Source organism: Sabethes cyaneus, chromosome 3, assembly GCF_943734655.1.
Source record: "Sabethes cyaneus chromosome 3, idSabCyanKW18_F2, whole genome shotgun sequence".
Taxonomy (NCBI): domain Eukaryota; kingdom Metazoa; phylum Arthropoda; class Insecta; order Diptera; family Culicidae; genus Sabethes; species Sabethes cyaneus.
Window position 1 is genome coordinate 231,659,413 of NC_071355.1, and position 18,464 is coordinate 231,677,876.

The 18,464-nt window shown below is 39.5% G+C and overlaps 2 protein-coding genes across 2 annotated transcripts; one reads left to right on the forward strand and one right to left on the reverse strand.

Moving 5' to 3' along the window:
• The first annotated feature begins 3,671 nt into the window (after positions 1 to 3,671).
• Positions 3,672 to 5,993, forward strand: LOC128742681 (ATP-binding cassette sub-family G member 1-like). Its single transcript, XM_053839118.1, has 5 exons — positions 3,672 to 4,062; positions 4,118 to 4,416; positions 4,496 to 5,089; positions 5,142 to 5,307; positions 5,363 to 5,993. The coding sequence occupies exons 1-5, from the start codon at positions 3,963 to 3,965 to the stop codon at positions 5,962 to 5,964; spliced, it is 1,761 nt and encodes a 586-aa protein (XP_053695093.1). The 5' UTR covers positions 3,672 to 3,962; the 3' UTR covers positions 5,965 to 5,993.
• An 8,433-nt stretch (positions 5,994 to 14,426) lies between these two features.
• LOC128744200 (cytochrome P450 6a2-like) lies at positions 14,427 to 16,318 on the reverse strand. The gene is made up of 2 exons (XM_053841029.1): positions 15,235 to 16,318; positions 14,427 to 15,176 (listed from the first exon to the last, which is right to left on the reverse strand). The coding sequence occupies exons 1-2, from the start codon at positions 16,316 to 16,318 to the stop codon at positions 14,761 to 14,763; spliced, it is 1,500 nt and encodes a 499-aa protein (XP_053697004.1). The 3' UTR covers positions 14,427 to 14,760.
• Between the last annotated feature and the right edge of the window lie 2,146 nt (positions 16,319 to 18,464).

Below are 18,464 nucleotides of genomic sequence, written 5' to 3' on the forward strand. Positions count from 1 at the left end.
CAATTCCTCGCCTTCGCAAGAGCGCGGTTGCAGCGCTGACGTTTCTTACGACGCACAGTGGCGCCAGTCAGAACAAAACTGAGACAAAACTAATAAAGTTGGACAAAAAGCATGGAACTTACATATTTTATTTATAACTGTGAACCATATCGACTACTAAAACTAAAAGATTACAATTATTAAAAAAATCAATAATTAGGGTGTCTCTGAAATAATTTTCTATGGAAAGTTTTATAACTACTTGAACTATTATTTTTATTTTGTGTTTTTTTTGCATTGGGATAATTAGGAGAAGTAGTAATGACCTTGTAACACTCAGCAATCCATAACGTTGAGCCATATTTAAAAATAAATTTGAAATTTAGAAAAAAGCACTTTCCCCAGCAAATAACCATGTTTATTCACTAAAATTTTAATATCATCGAATCACTACATTTCTACTGATCTGGTACTTACCTTTAGCTGCTAAATGCTCAAGGATTTACTTGAAAATATATCAACAATAGTATTGATAGAAGTAGTTACAAAGCGAAATTGCCTTAAAACACATGGTTCAATAAAATTCAGTATTTTGAGTCTTTGCGCAAATCTGCGCAAAATGTGGTAATGACTTTTGTAAAGTAGACCAAATTCTACATAAAATATGTAAAAATGACGGCTACCTTCCGTTCCCAAAAAAGATGCTCAACTTTGAAAATGCGAAGTCACATATGTGTCACTATTTTGAGATTTAAAGTAAATATATTTTAGAGTGTACTTGATTTTCATCAATCTGCAAAATAAGGTGCTAATCTATAACCATTTCAATACCAAATCACTTTTTCTTTGTATGCAAATAACTAACAGGATACGATTAAAAACAGTTTTTCAAAACTTCCGCTGAATGGAAAATGTTGGAAGTTGTCACACAAACCTCAGATTCAAAAAATTCTCCAAAAGGCTGTATCATTCCAAGTGCTCTGAAAGTTTGGAATATAGTTATTTAGTCTCTCTACTTTCACAGAAAAATAATACTTCATGAAAAACTTAAACTCCATTTTGTGTGTTTTGTCCCAATATTTTCCACTGTGCGATGGTAAAGTCTCTTTTCGGCAGCTTTAGCATCTCGGTATCTCTCCCTGATTTGGCGTGTCACAGTTGCAGCCAAAATGTGACCTCTGGCTCGATTCTTCTCATCAGTCACTCGCTGGCACTCTGCGTCAAACCACTCAATGGAAGTGGCTGCAGCAGTAGTACCCAACACTTCCCGCGCTGTAGTGCTGATCGCGTCGTGGATGTGCCTCCACTGTTCGTTCAGGTTCTCTCCGAGTTGTTCACCAATCCGCTCATCAGTCTTTCGTGAGTACTCTGCAGAAACTCCTTCTGCTGATAACCGCCAAATGTTCAGTCGTATCTTCCTCGTTGGTTTCGATTTGAATACGTTGGACAACCGGACGCGGATCTTACTTACTACGAGTCTCGTAGTACGAGATAGTGGTCCGAGTCGACGTTTGGTCCCCGGAAGGATCGCACGTCTGCGACACCTGAAAAGTGCCGGTCATCGACCAGAACGCGGTCGACCTGAGAGCAGGTCTCTCCATTAGGGTGTTTCTAGGTGTGCTTGCGAATATTCCATCATGCAAAATGGGTACTACAGATAACCATTCCTCTGGCTGTAGATAAGTTGATTAGCCTCCGGCAATTGTCGTTTGTGGTAGGATGGAGACTTTCTCTACCAATAATGTCGAGAAGATCATAGAACGCTTCTTTTACGTCATCGGGTTTGTCGTTCGTCGGTCCGTACTGATTTATCAGACTGTAGTTAAAGAATTTGCCCTTATTCTCAACACGCATAAACGGTCATTGGTGGGCCTCCACCTAATGACACGCTCAATTTGTTTTCAATGTAATACGAATCCGATTCCATGATCTTCTTTATCGCCGCCACTGTAGTAGGTGTGATACTTGAATGTCGTGCCCGCAATAGGGTCTACTGCGCGGTCTCCCGTCTTCGGTCATTGCACTTCCTGGATGGCTGTAACCTCGACCTTCATCTTCTGCAGCTCTTTTGCCAGGAAACCCGCGCGTGCTGGTTCAAGTAGAGTCCTGACATTCCAAGTAGTAAGTTTCCAATAATCGTTGTCGTTTTTCTTTTGCCTGGGTCAATGCCAATTATCCGGTTGTAGTTCCTTTCCTGAATTTCTCCTAGCGAAAGTTTTTTAAGCATACCGCCTTACTGGGCACGCGATGCCCAGTCTCGCGGACAGGGCTGCTGTCTCGGGTATAGCTGGCAAGACACAGTGTTTCATAAGTCAGCCGCTAGCTCCGGATCAGTCGCTGTTGTATGCCGCCCCTAATCTGGGGTACAGCCGCATATATGCTACGGAAGCGGCGATTCACCATGCAGTGGGATCACCGTCGTGAGCCGCCCCTAACCTGGAGTCAGACGCTCTCGGCTTTCAGGGCTGTTCCTTTTGCCAACACTCAGCAATACATGAGTGCCTCCTTCCCTGTCGGTCTACGACCTTAGCTTCCACCGGGGTTGGTTACCCGATCTCCACTAAAGTTGCTCGTATTTCGGCTGGTACCACGAGGAGTTAAGGACTGAAGTTGCTGGATAAGAGGTTATTGACTACTGTGGATTCTATTTTATAAAGCAGGTACACGAGGTACCGATGTTACGCATTACCCAGCTATTTACCGGTCTGCTGCTCAAACTATTTACTTTAAATCCGATGGAGGTGAGAGACAGAAAAGGGACAGAGGGATACCCTGAACAATTAAGGCCAGATGATGCAGGAAGCTGGGCTTACTTTCTCTTCGTAAGACGATCCTCGATCAAGGAGCATATATCGCCGGACAAAACAGACGATGTACAAAACGCTAATCGGGTTGGCGAGCACCAGCCATGGACCAGTTTGCGAGTCTAAACCGGACACGATAGCTTCCCAGTTGGCATCGAGGTCTAACACGCCAGTCGTCGCTTGTTCAAATCTGGACTTGAAGGGGCTGTAAGAGTCAATAGGATCGAAGTACTAGTCCCGCAATTGTCCCGTATAGGACCTCCTGCTTTTAAAATCAGTCATATCTGACAGAAGGTCACGTTTCAAAAACAGAATGAAGCACTTTAATCATAATCAAAATCTTAGAGCAATGTGTAATAACGATCACATGTTTTATGTAAAAAGTGATTTGACAAAATACTGTGCAGATCTATAATTAGGTAAATTGTTAGAAATTCTCTTATTTTAAGCAACACATCATTGGAATTCAACTGCTCAATAAATTCCCATTATTCATCCAGCATAAAATTAGTTACTAATTATGCATCAACTTGTCACACATCCAACTCTAGCGTACACATCGAATTTTCCATTCACAGAAAAATCATCTCACCAAGTTGTGACTAAGAGCCGGTGCTACACTAGCAGCGGCAGCAGCAACAATCAACTCCAACTCCTCCTTTATACGAATGCGATTACATTCGTCATGATGATCATTGTCGTCATCGCGTTGTTACTAGCAACGCGATCGTCATGATTGACAGCACATAGTAAATGTTCGCCAGCGTTCGTCGGTGCAGTTGCACTCATGCATCATCACGATCATCCGTTGCTGTTTTAACGCGTGTTTAGCGCAGTTGCACCTGTGTGGAGTGTTGAGGCAGGTATTTGTGCATCACAGGCGGCAGCATTTTCACCGTAGCGATCGATTAATTAACTTCGAAACAGTAGTTATGAGCACGTGGATCAGGTTGAACGTATTGACCAAGCAGACCCAACATTTGGAATTGATTAGTCGCTAAAGTCGCTCAAGTTATGTACTTACCTCAGTTGATTAAACCGAGAAAGGTAGTGAAGTTTGGTGCTGTGAGAGTGGAATATTCTTGTGGAAATATTTCAAGGAAATGAAGGCAAGGGTTGTGAATAGTGCTAAATAGTAAGAATTAGGTGCATCAATTTAATCGCAAACTAACTATCACAATGCCTGCAACATGCGAAGAGTTCGAGTTGACCTCCAAACCGCTGCTTAACTTCGTGCCGTCTACTTTGAAGTTTCAGAATGTGAGCTACTTGGTTGAAGGTTTGATGAGAATCTAGCTGGCTGATTATGGATGTAGCATGATTCATCATTGCAGGAAAAGACATACTGGCGAATGTTTCAGGAAAGTTCAAACATGGTCGTTTGGTGGCATTGATGGGACCATCCGGTGCTGGAAAATCCTCCCTACTGAATGTCCTAGCCGGAGTGAGTCTTTATGGGCTAACAGGATACGTTGCCATAAATGACGAACCAGTGGAGGAAAATGATCCTCGAAGTGTCTACGTCGAGCAAGATTGTCCACTGATCAGTTATTTAACCGTTCGAGGAACGATGACGTACGCCGTGGACATGAAGATGCCTCGGAGCACACCTAATAAGGAAAAGAGAAACAAGGTCAGTATCGTTTGCTTCTCGGAATGAACTAATTCCCCACTTTTTGGATTATAGATCTCACTTACGTTTTGGATTATAGATTAAAGAAATTTTGGAGTTGCTGGGATTGGACAAAAGTACAGCAACGTTAGTTAAAAATCTTTCGGGAGGCGAACAAAAGAGACTGTCGGTGGCGGTTGAGTTGATTAAAAACCCAGCAGTGATGCTGTTGGATGAGCCCACCAGTGGGTTGGATAGTGTGGCATCAATGCAGATCATATCTCATCTCAAATCGTTGGCAATGGGAGGGCGAACGATTGTTTGTACCATTCATCAACCGGCATCAAACCTTTTCCAGTTATTCGACGACGTATATCTGTTAGTTAAGGGGCGCTGTCTTTACTCAGGCTCGGTCGAAGGAATGATACCAAAGCTCGATTCGGCGGGATTCAGCTGCCCAGAGTATTACAATCCGGCTGACTTTGCGATCGAGGTTCTTACCTCCGATCGTGCTGAAGAAAAAGAAACACTTATTGCTCAAACTGTTGAAGAAATGAGGGAATTATTCGACGGAGGCCCTTCCACTCCCACGCTGGATCGTGGTAACGTGGTCGTGAAGCGATATCAAACTCCATTTTGGTATCAGTTTATGGTTTTGTTCAAGAGATCTGCGATCTCCAGCACGCGGGATGATGTAAGCTGGCTTAACCTGAACTAAAAACTATTTTAAATGTGATTTTTTTTAGTTCTTATTAAAAATTCGACTAGGGCTGTATGCAGCATTAGGGCTAGTGTACGGAATCGTTCACTATAATGTAGGAAACGATGCTAGTAAGGTGATAGCCAACGTGGGATGCTTCTTCCAACTAACCGCCATAATTTATTTCTCAAATTCAACTGCTGTCATCAACTGTAACTTTGTCCGACATTTCATCCTTCGATCTAATTTTATCTAATTCAATTTTAGATGCAGAAGAAGCCAACGTATCGATCAAGGAGATCGCCAACAACTGGTACTCTCGAGAAGCGTACTTCTTTTCAAAACTATTAAGCGATCTACCGCTGCAATTGGTTTGTCCAACCGTGATGCTGCCGTCGCTGTTCTACCTGAGCGACCAACCTTGGGAGCTGGAACGTTTTGTGATGATTTGGGCCATGATGCTTGTGGGCGGAATCATTGGGCAGTGCATCGGGCTGATAGCCGGCATCTGCTTTGATTCGAAAGCAAGAAATTTTGTTCTGGCAAACGCTTGTATCGTTCCGATTCTATTTTCAGGATTTCTAATTAACGCCAAAGATTTGGTACCATATTTGAAGCCGTTCAGCGATGTGTCCTTCTTTCGGTATCAGTTTCATGGAATAATGCAAGCGTTGTATGGTTTCGATCGGGAAAAGCTCAACTGTACGCAAATCTATTGCTACTACAAAAAACCGGCCAGTATTCTAGAGCAGTTCGATATCCAACCGGACGGATTTTGGGAGAATTTGACAATTCTGGTGATTATGATTGTGATTTTTCAAATAATTATCTATGTAGCTTTTGTCATTAGATTGAGAAGGACAAAGTGATAATTGCGGTGCTACAATTTTCGTAACATAACGAGTAAAAATGTCGAAATTTGTGAATAAATTATAGCAGTTCAGCTTTAAAAATTATTCAGAGTGTTTTCGTGTTCAGTTATTCCTTATTGCACTAAAAATAAGTTGTTGACCAGGAAAAGTCTTTTATAAAGTTTGCATTCATCTTATATCAGAATAATCGATAGCAATGTTACTCCAGGAAATTAAAAAATAGGTAAAATTTATTCTTGATTTTAGCAGTGCAGTTTACTGCAAAAATTGTTATGTTGACCCGACATAGTAAAAGATGGGAAAAATCAATTCCGTTTTCTACTAAAGCTGTTGAAATTTTTACATTTAATTTAATTTAATTAATTAAAGTTTGTTTAAATATTTTGGAATAAACTTACAAAATTATTTATTTTTACGATAGAATTCTTAATGAAGGACCAGCGTCATTTACAGCGTGCATCTTTGGTTCGTTGTTTGTTGATTTTGCCGAACTAAGAAATTCCGGATCGAACCGGTTATAATTCGCAAATTACAATCTCGAATCTGTGAAGGATTAGCGGTGAAATCAGCGTTATACATTGTCAGCACAACACAATTTTGGTACTTCTAGTTGCAGCGACTTGTTTATAATCGGAATTAGTCATATATACAACCTCATAACAAGTATGTTAGTAGGAAAATGCAGTAAAAGTTGGAACATCGACGAACTAACTTGAGTTTTCAGACATTTTCCTTAGAAAATTTGTGTCCGAAAATTTGAATCCAAATTTGAACAGTAACACCATCCGCACAACGTAATGATTTTTATCTTCGAAACGTCGAGAACAGGTTTGGCAGAATATCATATCACTGACACTGACGACCATTATCTGAATTAGTTTATTAATATCCGTTTGTGAAATATTCAAAATATTTGCCGGGAATGTTCTGTCAGCAAAATATTCACCTTTACATAAATCTGTCTTCCGTACCTTTGTTCGCCTTTTCTGTTTGATATAATCGATCGGTCTATTGTAAGCAAGTGATCGCTTGCTTGAGAGTTTTTGTAAGGTCGAATGTAGAATGTCGGCGTTATATCAGTTCATCAGTGGTTAAAGTCCCAATATGTATATGCCACAATTATACAGATACTTGTTAACTTGGCGGTATAAAAACTCTTCCAAAATAAAGACAAAATCGAAGAAGGGTCTATTACCACTTTTTGATCGTCGCGTTGTTCGAATCTCCACTTCTACTCTATGTTGTTGCCATTGATATTCAATATCCTCGGGAGGCGAAAGTTGTTTTCCTTTGAGCCTCTTTCTACCTGATATTTGGGTTTCGACGCATTGATTTAGCCCAATTCATCCAGCTTGTGTTGTCTACGCTATCCCATGGTTTCTAGTAATGATGTCGAGATTACCTGTGATGTCTAGGTTTTGCGGATTCAATAGCGATGTTGAATAACATGCAGAACAATCCATCCTGTATGCCATAACCTTCTGCGTGATTCGAAAGAACTTGATAGTGCTTCCGAAACAAGCGCATAGCACATTACTCGCTCCGGAGTGGCTTTGATTAGCCGTGTCACTTTGTCCGGGAAACCGTCCTCGTGCATTATCTGTCATAGCTGCTTTCGCTCGACTGTATCGTCTGCTGTCTTGAAATCCACGAAAATATGGCGCTCACGTCCGTCTGGGACTGTTTAACGAAATCTCTCGTTATTGGGGATTGTGACGACGAGTCCCCCAGTTAGGGTTACGCTGTTACTATTCAGCAGCCTCCACGTCACACCGATATCCAGCCAGTATACGTCATATCAAATGACGAGCAAAATTGACAACCTCTGATTGTATCAGAGCATCCACCGATGGCGAGAAGATAGTCCCATCTCTATTCAGTGAGCATTATAATTATATATTAAATTAAATTAGATGATTCTACTTAAAGTTACTTAAAGCTAAATTCAAATTACTATGTACAGTGTTTAAACTTAATACTAGATAAAATTGCTAAAACTGTTCTCGTTAACACAATAGTGCAATCAAGTAAGTTGCTAAAATTGTTCACATGCAATAAAATAATTAATATCATTTATAGTTTAAAAACAAGGAATAATAGATACGATCCATTTGTCATGCTATAAGTACACCAAATTTGTAAGCAACATTCAGTCGAAAAGATATCAATTTACTTATATAAAAATATATTTGTAGCTTAAAGCTTACCACTAAATAAAACGTGTTCGCTATTAGGACTTGGTGAAACCTAACCCCACAGGGGATAGACAACGTAACAAAATGTAGTAGAAAATCTTGTAGGTGGCGTTGATCAGCACAGATATGATATTGATATTTATAGCAATCGAGCCGATCGCCCTTTTTGCAGATGAGACAAACCCCACCTATCAATCATTTCATTGGTAATCTTGTCAAATCTTGCAAATTTTGCAATATTTCTGGTACAAAAGGAACCCAACTGGCACCAAATCGTATATCAATATACGAAAATGATCGCGAATAGCTTTCATCTAATTGGGATTCGTAAATAAAGCTTAATAAAATACGCAAAAGTTCATTTTAAATCGTACATAATGATAACAATACTTATATAGACAAACACGTACGATATCCTGAGGTATTTCATCCCAAATCTTCTCCAAACGTTGCTTCAAAGTATCCAGTCAATCCTTTGCAACTTTCTAGTTTGCCTAGCATGTAACCCCATGCATAGAAGTCGAGAGCATTCAAGACAGGCGAAGAGGCAGACTACTCTTTTGAAGAAATAAAATCCTACAAATTGTACTCACCCCAAGCCTGTGTAGCTTTCACCTGGTGAGACGGTGCAGAATCTTGATGGAAGCAGTATTGTGCAATCTTGTAGTGTTTTTTGACGATGGGAAGCAAATGGTTCTTCAAAACATTATCAATGTAACAGCTGCTGTAACAGGACCATTTTTTCGTCCGAAAGCAGAATTTAACAATGACCGTGCCGCTTGAGCAGCTGCCGACATCTTTCGACTCTTGCAAACTTCTGCTTTTCAGCCAAACCGTGAACCCGTTACTTTTTGCATGGAATCAATCGAAGATCGTCTATAAAAATATTCTTCCTGGTTGACTGCGAAATTACCAGTCCAGACTTATATGATTACCGTCGAATTCGCTCTCGTACTCGTTTGATGGTTTCCGGTGTCCTTACAGTACGTTTAGATTTGGAGAGTATTTTCCAAGAACCGGTTTCCTTGTATCGTTTGCTGTTACGAAAAATGAGTCTTTCGTTTATTCTGTGCTGCTTCAAAATATCACACGGTTCAAATTCTTTTTAAAATTAGATTTATCACAATAAGTTCCCTTTATGCGTCTATTAAAGCTAGCTTCATTTAGAATTGGAACAAACTTTTGCTCATATTGTGGCACTCTTGGTGGACGGATTTGCAAGTTCTTGTTCGCCCACGTGTCGAAAATTTTGTTAGCTTCACCTATGTATTTTAGACATTCCACCAAACGACTCTATTTTGTAAACAAACAACATGGAAGCCGAAAGAAGGGAAAAATTTATTCACAGTTATTTGGAAAATCCATTGTGGTCTGCATCTAGGCTAGCTAAACAGCTAAAATTGCCCAGAAATACCGAATGGCGCGCTATCAAACGGTATAAGGAAACATTGACGACGATTCGAAAGCCTCAAGCTAATCATTTTGATTTTGAAGACCATCAAGAGGAATCTCAATCTGTCAGACCGTGATTTGGCCAGAAAATTCAGTGCTGCCTATAGTACCTGTGATGTCCTGCGGTTCATGTACTAACACCAACTGACTCACTATTCGCCCTTACGCGGGAAGCTGTCAACCGACGCTCGCTCTGTGCCATTTACACGCTACCGGCAACTACCCGAATAATGGGTCATTAACACACATTACGCATTCGAGGTAAATCCTATAATATGCTATAAATACCAGGATTATTTCTTTATTTCTTTATTTCTGACATTGCTGTCTTGATGAGAGAACGATGGGGAAAAGCCTTTGTATATGAACCTGGCAACAGGCTCACATACAACGCGTAAAAACCCCACATCTTTTCACATAATACAACAAAATTTACGGAAAACATTAATATAACAGATATAATATAACAAATATGCGTCCTTCCGCCTTGAGCTGCTATCCACTCCTAACTGAAGATTCCAAAGAGCGTCGTTTCAATCTGTTTTTGAAAGCCGATGCCGAGATAGTGTAGTCGAAAAGATCGTAGGCTTCGTTGAACTGACGAGAGATCGAGATAATCGGTTCGTTACGTCCGTAGTCCGTTCTCCGGAACTCCAGTCTCAGCAGGTCTCTCCGGCGTAAAGAGATCGATGGCACGTTGATATTTAATTTGTTTAGAATGTTAGGTGCATCAATGGCGCCCAACAACAGTTTTCCGGCACATATTGCTCTGATGGAGTCACGTCTGCTGCGTAGAGTAACTATTCCCAGCAATCTACACCGGACATCGTATGAAGGCATGTTGGCTACGTTATTCCACGGAAGCAGTGTGAGGGCACCCAGTAAACCATTTGGTTTGTATATCTCGATTGCAACTGAGGTATACGAAATCATATCTGAACGAAAAAGTTATATTTCACGCCATACAAGAGCATATATGTACCAAAGTGGAGGCGATATACGTGCGAAAACTTTGACAACTATTTGTAATTCTATTTTGCGCAGTTTTTATAACACGCAACTATATACTCCTGAATATATGATATAGATATAATCAAATATTGCAATTGTCTATCCTGCTTTATAATTCACAGTCATGAATTGTATATGAAGACACGCACGACTGCAAAACAACTTATTGTTCACTTCGATTTGACATACTCTAATCATTATACAACTCCAATATGAAATTGACATGAAAACGATTTAATGTGAACTTTCTATTACGATTTTGTGTTATCTGGGCAGATCTTGTGAACTTCTTCTGGACAGCTTCAATTCGGGCAATCCAAAGGTCCATATAGAGACTCCATATTAGACAACCAGTCTCGAGGAATGGTCGCACAAGCGAGAAATATAAGGATCGCAAGCTGTGTGGATCCGTGAAGTCTTTCGTTGTCCGCATGATGAATCCTAGATTGCGATTTGCTTTTGCAATCATACTAGAATAATGATCGCGAAAAGTGAGACTCGTATCCAAGATGACTCCCAGATCCTTCACAGTATCTACGCACTCTAGCTGAGTACCACAGATGTGGTAATTCCATGTGATCGGTGCGGTTTTACGGCTAAACGAAATTATAGAACATTTTTGAGCGCTAATCGTCATGCGATTTCTCAGGCACCAGTCTTGAAAATGATCGATCATCCGCTGAAGTTCCTTGCAGTCCTCAACGCTCCGTATAGTGATGTATATCTTCAGATCGTCAGCATACACCAGGCGTAGTCCAGATGGAAGCAAGTAGCATATGTCATTGAAGAATATCGAGAATAATAGTGGTCCGAGGTTACTACCTTGAGGAACTCCAGAACTGTTTGTAAAATAATCAGATTGCACGGTAGCGAGCCTGACGCAAAGACGACGATTTATCAGGTATGATTCCAGCCAATGTGTAAGGAAAGGTGGAGCACCTAGTCGGTCCATTTTCGCAATCAGTATTCGATGGTCTACACGGTCGAAAGCTGCCTTTAAATCAGTGTATACTCTGTCTATTTGATTACCGTTTTCAATATTTGTCAGGCAATGCGACGTAAATTGAACAAGATTTGTGTCAATAGATCGCCCAGGAAAGAATCCATGTTGATTTGTGGAAATATATGATTTGGAAGCACAAAACAGGACATCTCCAACGAGAATTTCGAGTAGTTTGGAACCTGCACAAAGCGATGTGATCCCGCGATAGTTGGCCACGTTACGTTTGTCTCCTTTTTTATGGACAGGGAACATGAACGATTCTTTCCATTGTGTAGGAAATGTAGACTCTTCTATAGAACGATTACAAATAACGGTGAGTGGCACACGCAGGGATTCAGCACATTTTATTAGGATCAGAGACGGAATGCCATCAGGACCTACAGCAGTAGACGATTTCATTTTCTTGATTGCTGACAAGATGTCTGAAGTTGCCAATGTCCACAGGATGCCACAGTGCCGTGAGAAGAATTCGACTCCGGGAAGGAGTCAAGTCGTATACGACCTATACGACCGGGTGCTAACCAAGCTCGAAGGGTGTCTTCTGATGGACGATGAAACCTTTATTAAGACTGATTTCGGGCAAATGCCAGGCCAAAAATTTTACTTGGCAAAGGCTGGGGGGTAGGGTTGTTCCAAGCAAATTTAAATTTGTTTTTGCCGACAAATTTGCACAAAAATTTATGATTTGGCAGGGCATTTGCAGCTGTGGCAGAAAAACGAAAGTTTTTGTTACAAATAATACAATAACGTCGGAACTGTATTAAAAACGAATTTTCATTCGATCCCACACCCATCCTGTGATGTTTTGGCCAGATTTGGCAAGCTGTGATTACAGGAAAGTCGTTCAAGAATTTTACGCAAAGAAAGGGGTCCATTTTGCTCCGAAATACCTTAACCCAGCCAATTGCCACCAGTTACGCCCTATTGAGAAATAATTACTGGACAATCATGAAGAGGAGACTTAAGGCAAAGGGAAAAGTTGTCAAAGACATCAATCAGATGAAGACCTGGTGGAATAAGATAGCCAAAACGATGGACGAAGAAAGTGTGCGCCGCCTAAAGTTCGTGAATTCGTTTCGGAAAAGTTCGTGAATTCCTTTGAAACCGTGACGAATAATTTTATCTGCATTTTTTCTTAAAAGTATGAAGAAAATGCTACATTTGTGTAAGAAAAGAACTTGAATTCAATAATAAACAACTGAAATACACGCAATTGTTTTTGTTTCAATACTATCAAAGCAAGCTTTATTACCACGACTGTTAAGCTGACAGTTATTATTATTACTCATCCTGAAATCAGCTAGCGTTATCTAAATAGATCAAAATAATGACCGCAATCATGATTTCCATACAGCAAAAATTTTTGCAACATTAAAAGAGATTTTAAAGTCAGTCAGCATTAACCCCCCGAATCTTTATAATTATAAGTGATGAAAAAAGTGAGAACAACAAGAATATTTCTTTCACGGAGCGTATCCTTCGCGTAAAAACGACTTGAGTGTACACAATGTTGAATGATATGTCATAACAGGAAATTAACTTGTATGCAACGTGCTGATATGGCATGCCAGCAGCCACCGATGCGCGTACCATCTATGTACCGATGGCATAAACACAAGATTTTAAGAATATCTATCTTAGCATCAAAAATCAATTTCTCCTTTCGTGCAAATTAGAATTAAAGTGGATAAGTTTTCCTTTTTATTTAATTTTAGGTTTCGTATTCTACTAAGACGCTCCAAAAACTTCAGTTATTTGAATGAAAAATAGTGGATTACTTACAGTCTTGAGGAAATAGTTATAACTTATTAAAATTGTATGTCGGCAGAGTACTTTTATTGGCGGAAGAAAAGGTAAATAGGCGAGTTTAGAAACCTGCCGAAAATACCCCCCCGTACCCTAAGTCAGGTCACAGGTTCCATGAATGTGATTTGAGCGTAACGTGTAAGTTTTCTGCATTTGTTTAGAATATTCATGCAATCATGATAAGTGTCATGATAAGCGATATCGCACGAGTAAACTGGCCTGAATACCGATTCTGGATATATTTATCGAAGAAAATTTCACAGCATCATATGTACTGGATTGCAAAAAAGGCCAGTTCAATATTTAATTCAGTAACATTAGTTTAAATATTTATTTTTGAAACGATGATTCTACAATTGATGAAGGGACGGTAAGGGAAAGTAATGAAGAAGGATTTTTTCGGGAATGAAGGGGAAGGGTGGAAAGGAAGGGGGGGGGGGGGGGGGTAATAGGTAGCTATGGTTAACAAGTTGTCGTTGTGACTCCTATCTTTTGTCCAATGCTGGAAGGTGCATTGGACAAAAGATAGGAGTCACAACGACAACTTGTTAACCATAGCTACCTATTACCCCCCCCCTTCCTTTCCACCCTTCCCCTTCATTCCCGAAAAAATCCTTCTTCATTACTTTCCCTTACCGTCCCTTCATCAATTGTAGAATCATCGTTTCAAAAATAAATATTTATATATGCCTGACCGCATTTCAAGGTCATGACTAAAGTCACGAGTTTGGTCAACATTAGTTTGCTCAATCTTTAACCTGATTAAACATCTATGTCTCATATTTGTAATGACCAATTTTTACTGAATGTTCCAAACTATTTAGTAGAAAAACAGAAAAGGGATAATCCAATTGCGATTTATCTCATGCATGCTGTTTTTTCCGAAAATCAGACAAATGCAAGAGATACGTTATGTATGGTACTTTGAATCTCTAGTTTGAAGTGTCTTCTCGACTCATTACATAATTACTCGCGGTTTTATTACATCCAATAAGTTCTTTGTTCTCAATTCTAAAATAAAATTTAAATATTCATAATTCAATAATAAGAATTGCAGACTACTACGTCAGTATAATCGTTAGGACTAGGGCATCTTAGCCGCAGAAGGTTAAACATTTTCAGTTGTTAAAATGGAAAAAAAATTTGAAGTCAAAATCACCTCGAGTATCACGGTTTTGGAAAGCTACCACAAAATAAGTAGAATTTGAAAGAAGTTTTATGTATCATATTCGATAAAACTGAAGTCAATTGCTAACTTTTTGATTTCTTTTTCAAATACTAAATATAACAAACTCAAAGATGGGAACAAGTAAGATAACTGACATCTCACAGCGTCTCAATATGTAGCCAAAGTCCTCCCTGGGAGGCCAGCACGGAACTGGATGCGTTCAGTTGCAGTTCCCGTGGTGTTTTCGGGGACAGTTTGAAGCGGAAATTTTGCAGCAAATATGCCAATCCAACCCGTGCCTGCATCATTCCGAAGCGCATACCGATGCAAACACGTGGTCCTTCACCGAACGGAAGGAATGCCATCGAGTGGCGTTGGGCCGTCTGTTCCGGGCTGAAGCGCTCCGGATCAAACCGTTCCGGGTCCGGATAGTAGCGGGCGTCGTGATGAATTGCGTAAACCGGCAGCAGTACGCGGTTACCTTTTTCCAGAGTAACATTCATACCCGAAACGTGGTAGTCTTTGGTGGTGTCGCGAAGAATGTTCGGTATTGGTGGATACTTGCGAAGTGATTCTGCGTAAAACAAATTCTTAAATATCTAGTTATACATTGCAAATAAGAAATAACCTACCATTTATGCAATTTTCGATAGATCTCATTTCGTGAACAGCCTCATAAGTCATAGCACCGTCATATTTGGCCAGAACACTTTCCACATTGCTTCGGGCTTTGTCCTGCAATTCCTGGTTCTGTGCCAATTCATACAGACAATAGGACATCGCAGTGGAGGACGTCTCAAATCCTGCCAGGAAGAACACAAATGCTTGGGCAGCGATTTCATTAAACGTTAATCTTCCCAACTGCTCCGTATTGTTTTCGTCGATGGATTCAGCATTTTTTAGCTTTATCAGCAGATCCATAAAATCATTTCGATTAATTTTATTACGCTCGCGATATTCAATCGTTTCGCGCACTGCATTCATAAAGAAATCCGATACTTCTGGGTCGGAGATACGGACGCCCAGCGCCCTAGACAAATCCCTAAAAGTGACGCTAAAAATACGTCGTATGAATCCCATCGGTGTCATGGTCAACGCTTTCTTTCCCATTTGTCTAAATTTGGCCTCCGGATCCTTCAGACTATTGCACTCTAAACCGAACGCGCAAGTTCCAATAACATCGGTAGTAAATCTCGATAAGAATTCTTTCATCTCCACCTCTCCGCCATTCTGGGCTTCAACCAGCATACATTTGCGGAATTCTTCGGCAACCGCGGTTATTGTGGGGAACATCATTTTCATTTTACCGGTAGTAAAAGTCGGAGTTAGTTTAGTGCGCAAATTCTTCCACTTGATTCCTTCCATAGACACCAGATGAGTCGTGATGGGGTCGGCCTTTTCATTGCTGTAAACTCCTCGATCGTGAAAATATTGAAAATCTTTAATGAACACATCCTTCGCGAAGTCCAAATCCAAGATGAGAGCCACCGGATTGATGAAGAAAAATATTCCGCCAAATTTCTTTCCACAATCCTTCAGCTGCCGGTACGAATCTTGTGCCAACAGTGCCATATGGCGCTTACTCATCCCCGACAGGTTTCCGAACGGAAAGCTAGGCTCCACGTACGGCACATTTCGATTCTTCCAGTAAGCGTACCTTCTTCCCACGACGTAGAAGCCAAGCGAGACGGCCAGCAAAATCAAATAAAACAACATTTTTTCTCTCGGTTTACTCGAGCACAACGCAACGCATCGACTAACGATCCGCGGTTTGCCGCTCTCGCTATATGTATATACTCTTATCTTGTATTATTGTCTCACTCGGGATTACTGATAAATAAAAGTTGCCGGTTTTTGGCGTCTCCCGGAGAATCATTGCTGTTTATCGCCCCGTAACATAGGATGGGAAGTGCCTTTGATAACGTAGCGTAGTATATTCATTATCGCACAATAGTTTCCCAATCGATATGCAATGGTTCCGATAATTGAGTAATTGGACTGCAACTCGGCATGAATGAAAGTCTTTATATGGATGTGAATTGATTTAATTGCGATAAGAACTTTTCGGATATCGATAAATAAAGGAAATTTGATCAACCGATAATTTTTTATACATTCAACAATCAAACGAAATCGCCCTAAAGCGCTTGAAACAAGTCACGTGAAAGCTTCTGTAGCGTACCATATGCCACATTCACGTTATTTAGTAGATCGATTTCATCATCTATTTCGCCTGTCTCTCAGTAATACTGAGTCAGTATTTTCGGTTCCATGATTTCTCTTTCATTTAGGTACATTTATATTTGCTCATTTGAGTTCTTTCCTTATTGCAGTGATGTTGACATTTCATCACGGTAAAAAAAGCTAGAAAGATTATTTTTATTATCTTTGAACAAATGCAGTGCTAGTGACAATTGTTATTTCACAGATACAACCTAGACATCAATTGCCACATGCATCTTTATAACGTACCAAAAAATGTGCGCAGCGTTTTCATTATTGCGTATGACGATTGCGCATTTTACACCTCGTTAGACTTGTTGTTCAGAGTAATTTGCATATTTTGAATATATTCGCATTTCTCACGTACACATGTGTGTCGTACAACTAGGCGAGTATATTATGGAAAACATTATTGACTAAACGAATTGTTCGTCTCTTTCGTTTCACCATTACTCTGAACGAAGTGAATAATCACTGTGACCACGCTTTTATAACACAAAATGTGTTACTAAAAGTAGTGTTTTTTATTTAACATTAAAGTGTAAAGTGTAAAGTGAATGTAATTTAACATTTTCACTTAAAAATGATAATTATTTTAAAACTAAAATTGAACGAGTTCAAATTAAATAAGGACAAGTATAATTTTGACTACGATATTTAGCTTATATACAACTTTTTAAATAAATACCGTGCAAAATGTCAATGTGTATTAGCCATGTATTATTTCAAAAGTCTAGTTGTGATATGCGTGGAAGGTTATAGCTATAGATGGTTAAACAAAATAAGCATTCTCTTGTTTACATCAAAATACTAAGACTAAGAAAACAATTTTTAACGTTTTTCTCCGAGGATGAAGACATACATCTTCGAAACGTCAGCAGAAAACGTCAAATAAAGTTTTAGTAAGAAATCTGAGACCGAAAAGCCAGATAATTTAATATTTAATTTGAAAATTATTTCATACAAATACTATGAATAAAATTGCATAAAAGCCATATTAAAAGTTCGAGTATGTTAACTAAATAAACTATAATCTTTTATTGTGCATTTACGAAATTACGTTCTTGCTTTAATATTTTTCGTCTTTTTCCGAAATCGTGCTTGATTTGGTTTAGTCTGTATATTTTTTATTTTTACATAGGACTACATCTTACCGCAAGGTGTTATTCCATAATTTAGATTATACCTACCATTACAAAAAATGAAAGATTTTGAACGCTAATAACTCTGCCAATTATGAATGAATCGCCATAGTTTATATACCGATCGACTCATAGTAGATGTAACAATTATGTGGTGTCTATTATAATTTACTTTTTCAATTAGGCCATTACCAATATTTTAAAAACTTTTTGTCCTTCCGGTGTTGGGCCACGGAAGGGGGGGGAGCGAAAAAAACAAAGAGAACTTTTTAATCGAGCAAAAAAATGGATTTTAGGCATTTTTACTTAAAGGTTAAGAGTGAAAACCCAATCTACTTTTGCTTTCAATATATACGTTATTTTCCATGCAGAATTCTACGAAAAAAGGACAAAAACGAAAGAATTTTTTTGCCAATTATCGGAAATTCCACTGTTTGAGTTTCCATTTCTATTTCGTGCTAGAATCGTTAACTCAACTCGAACACTCATTTTTCGAG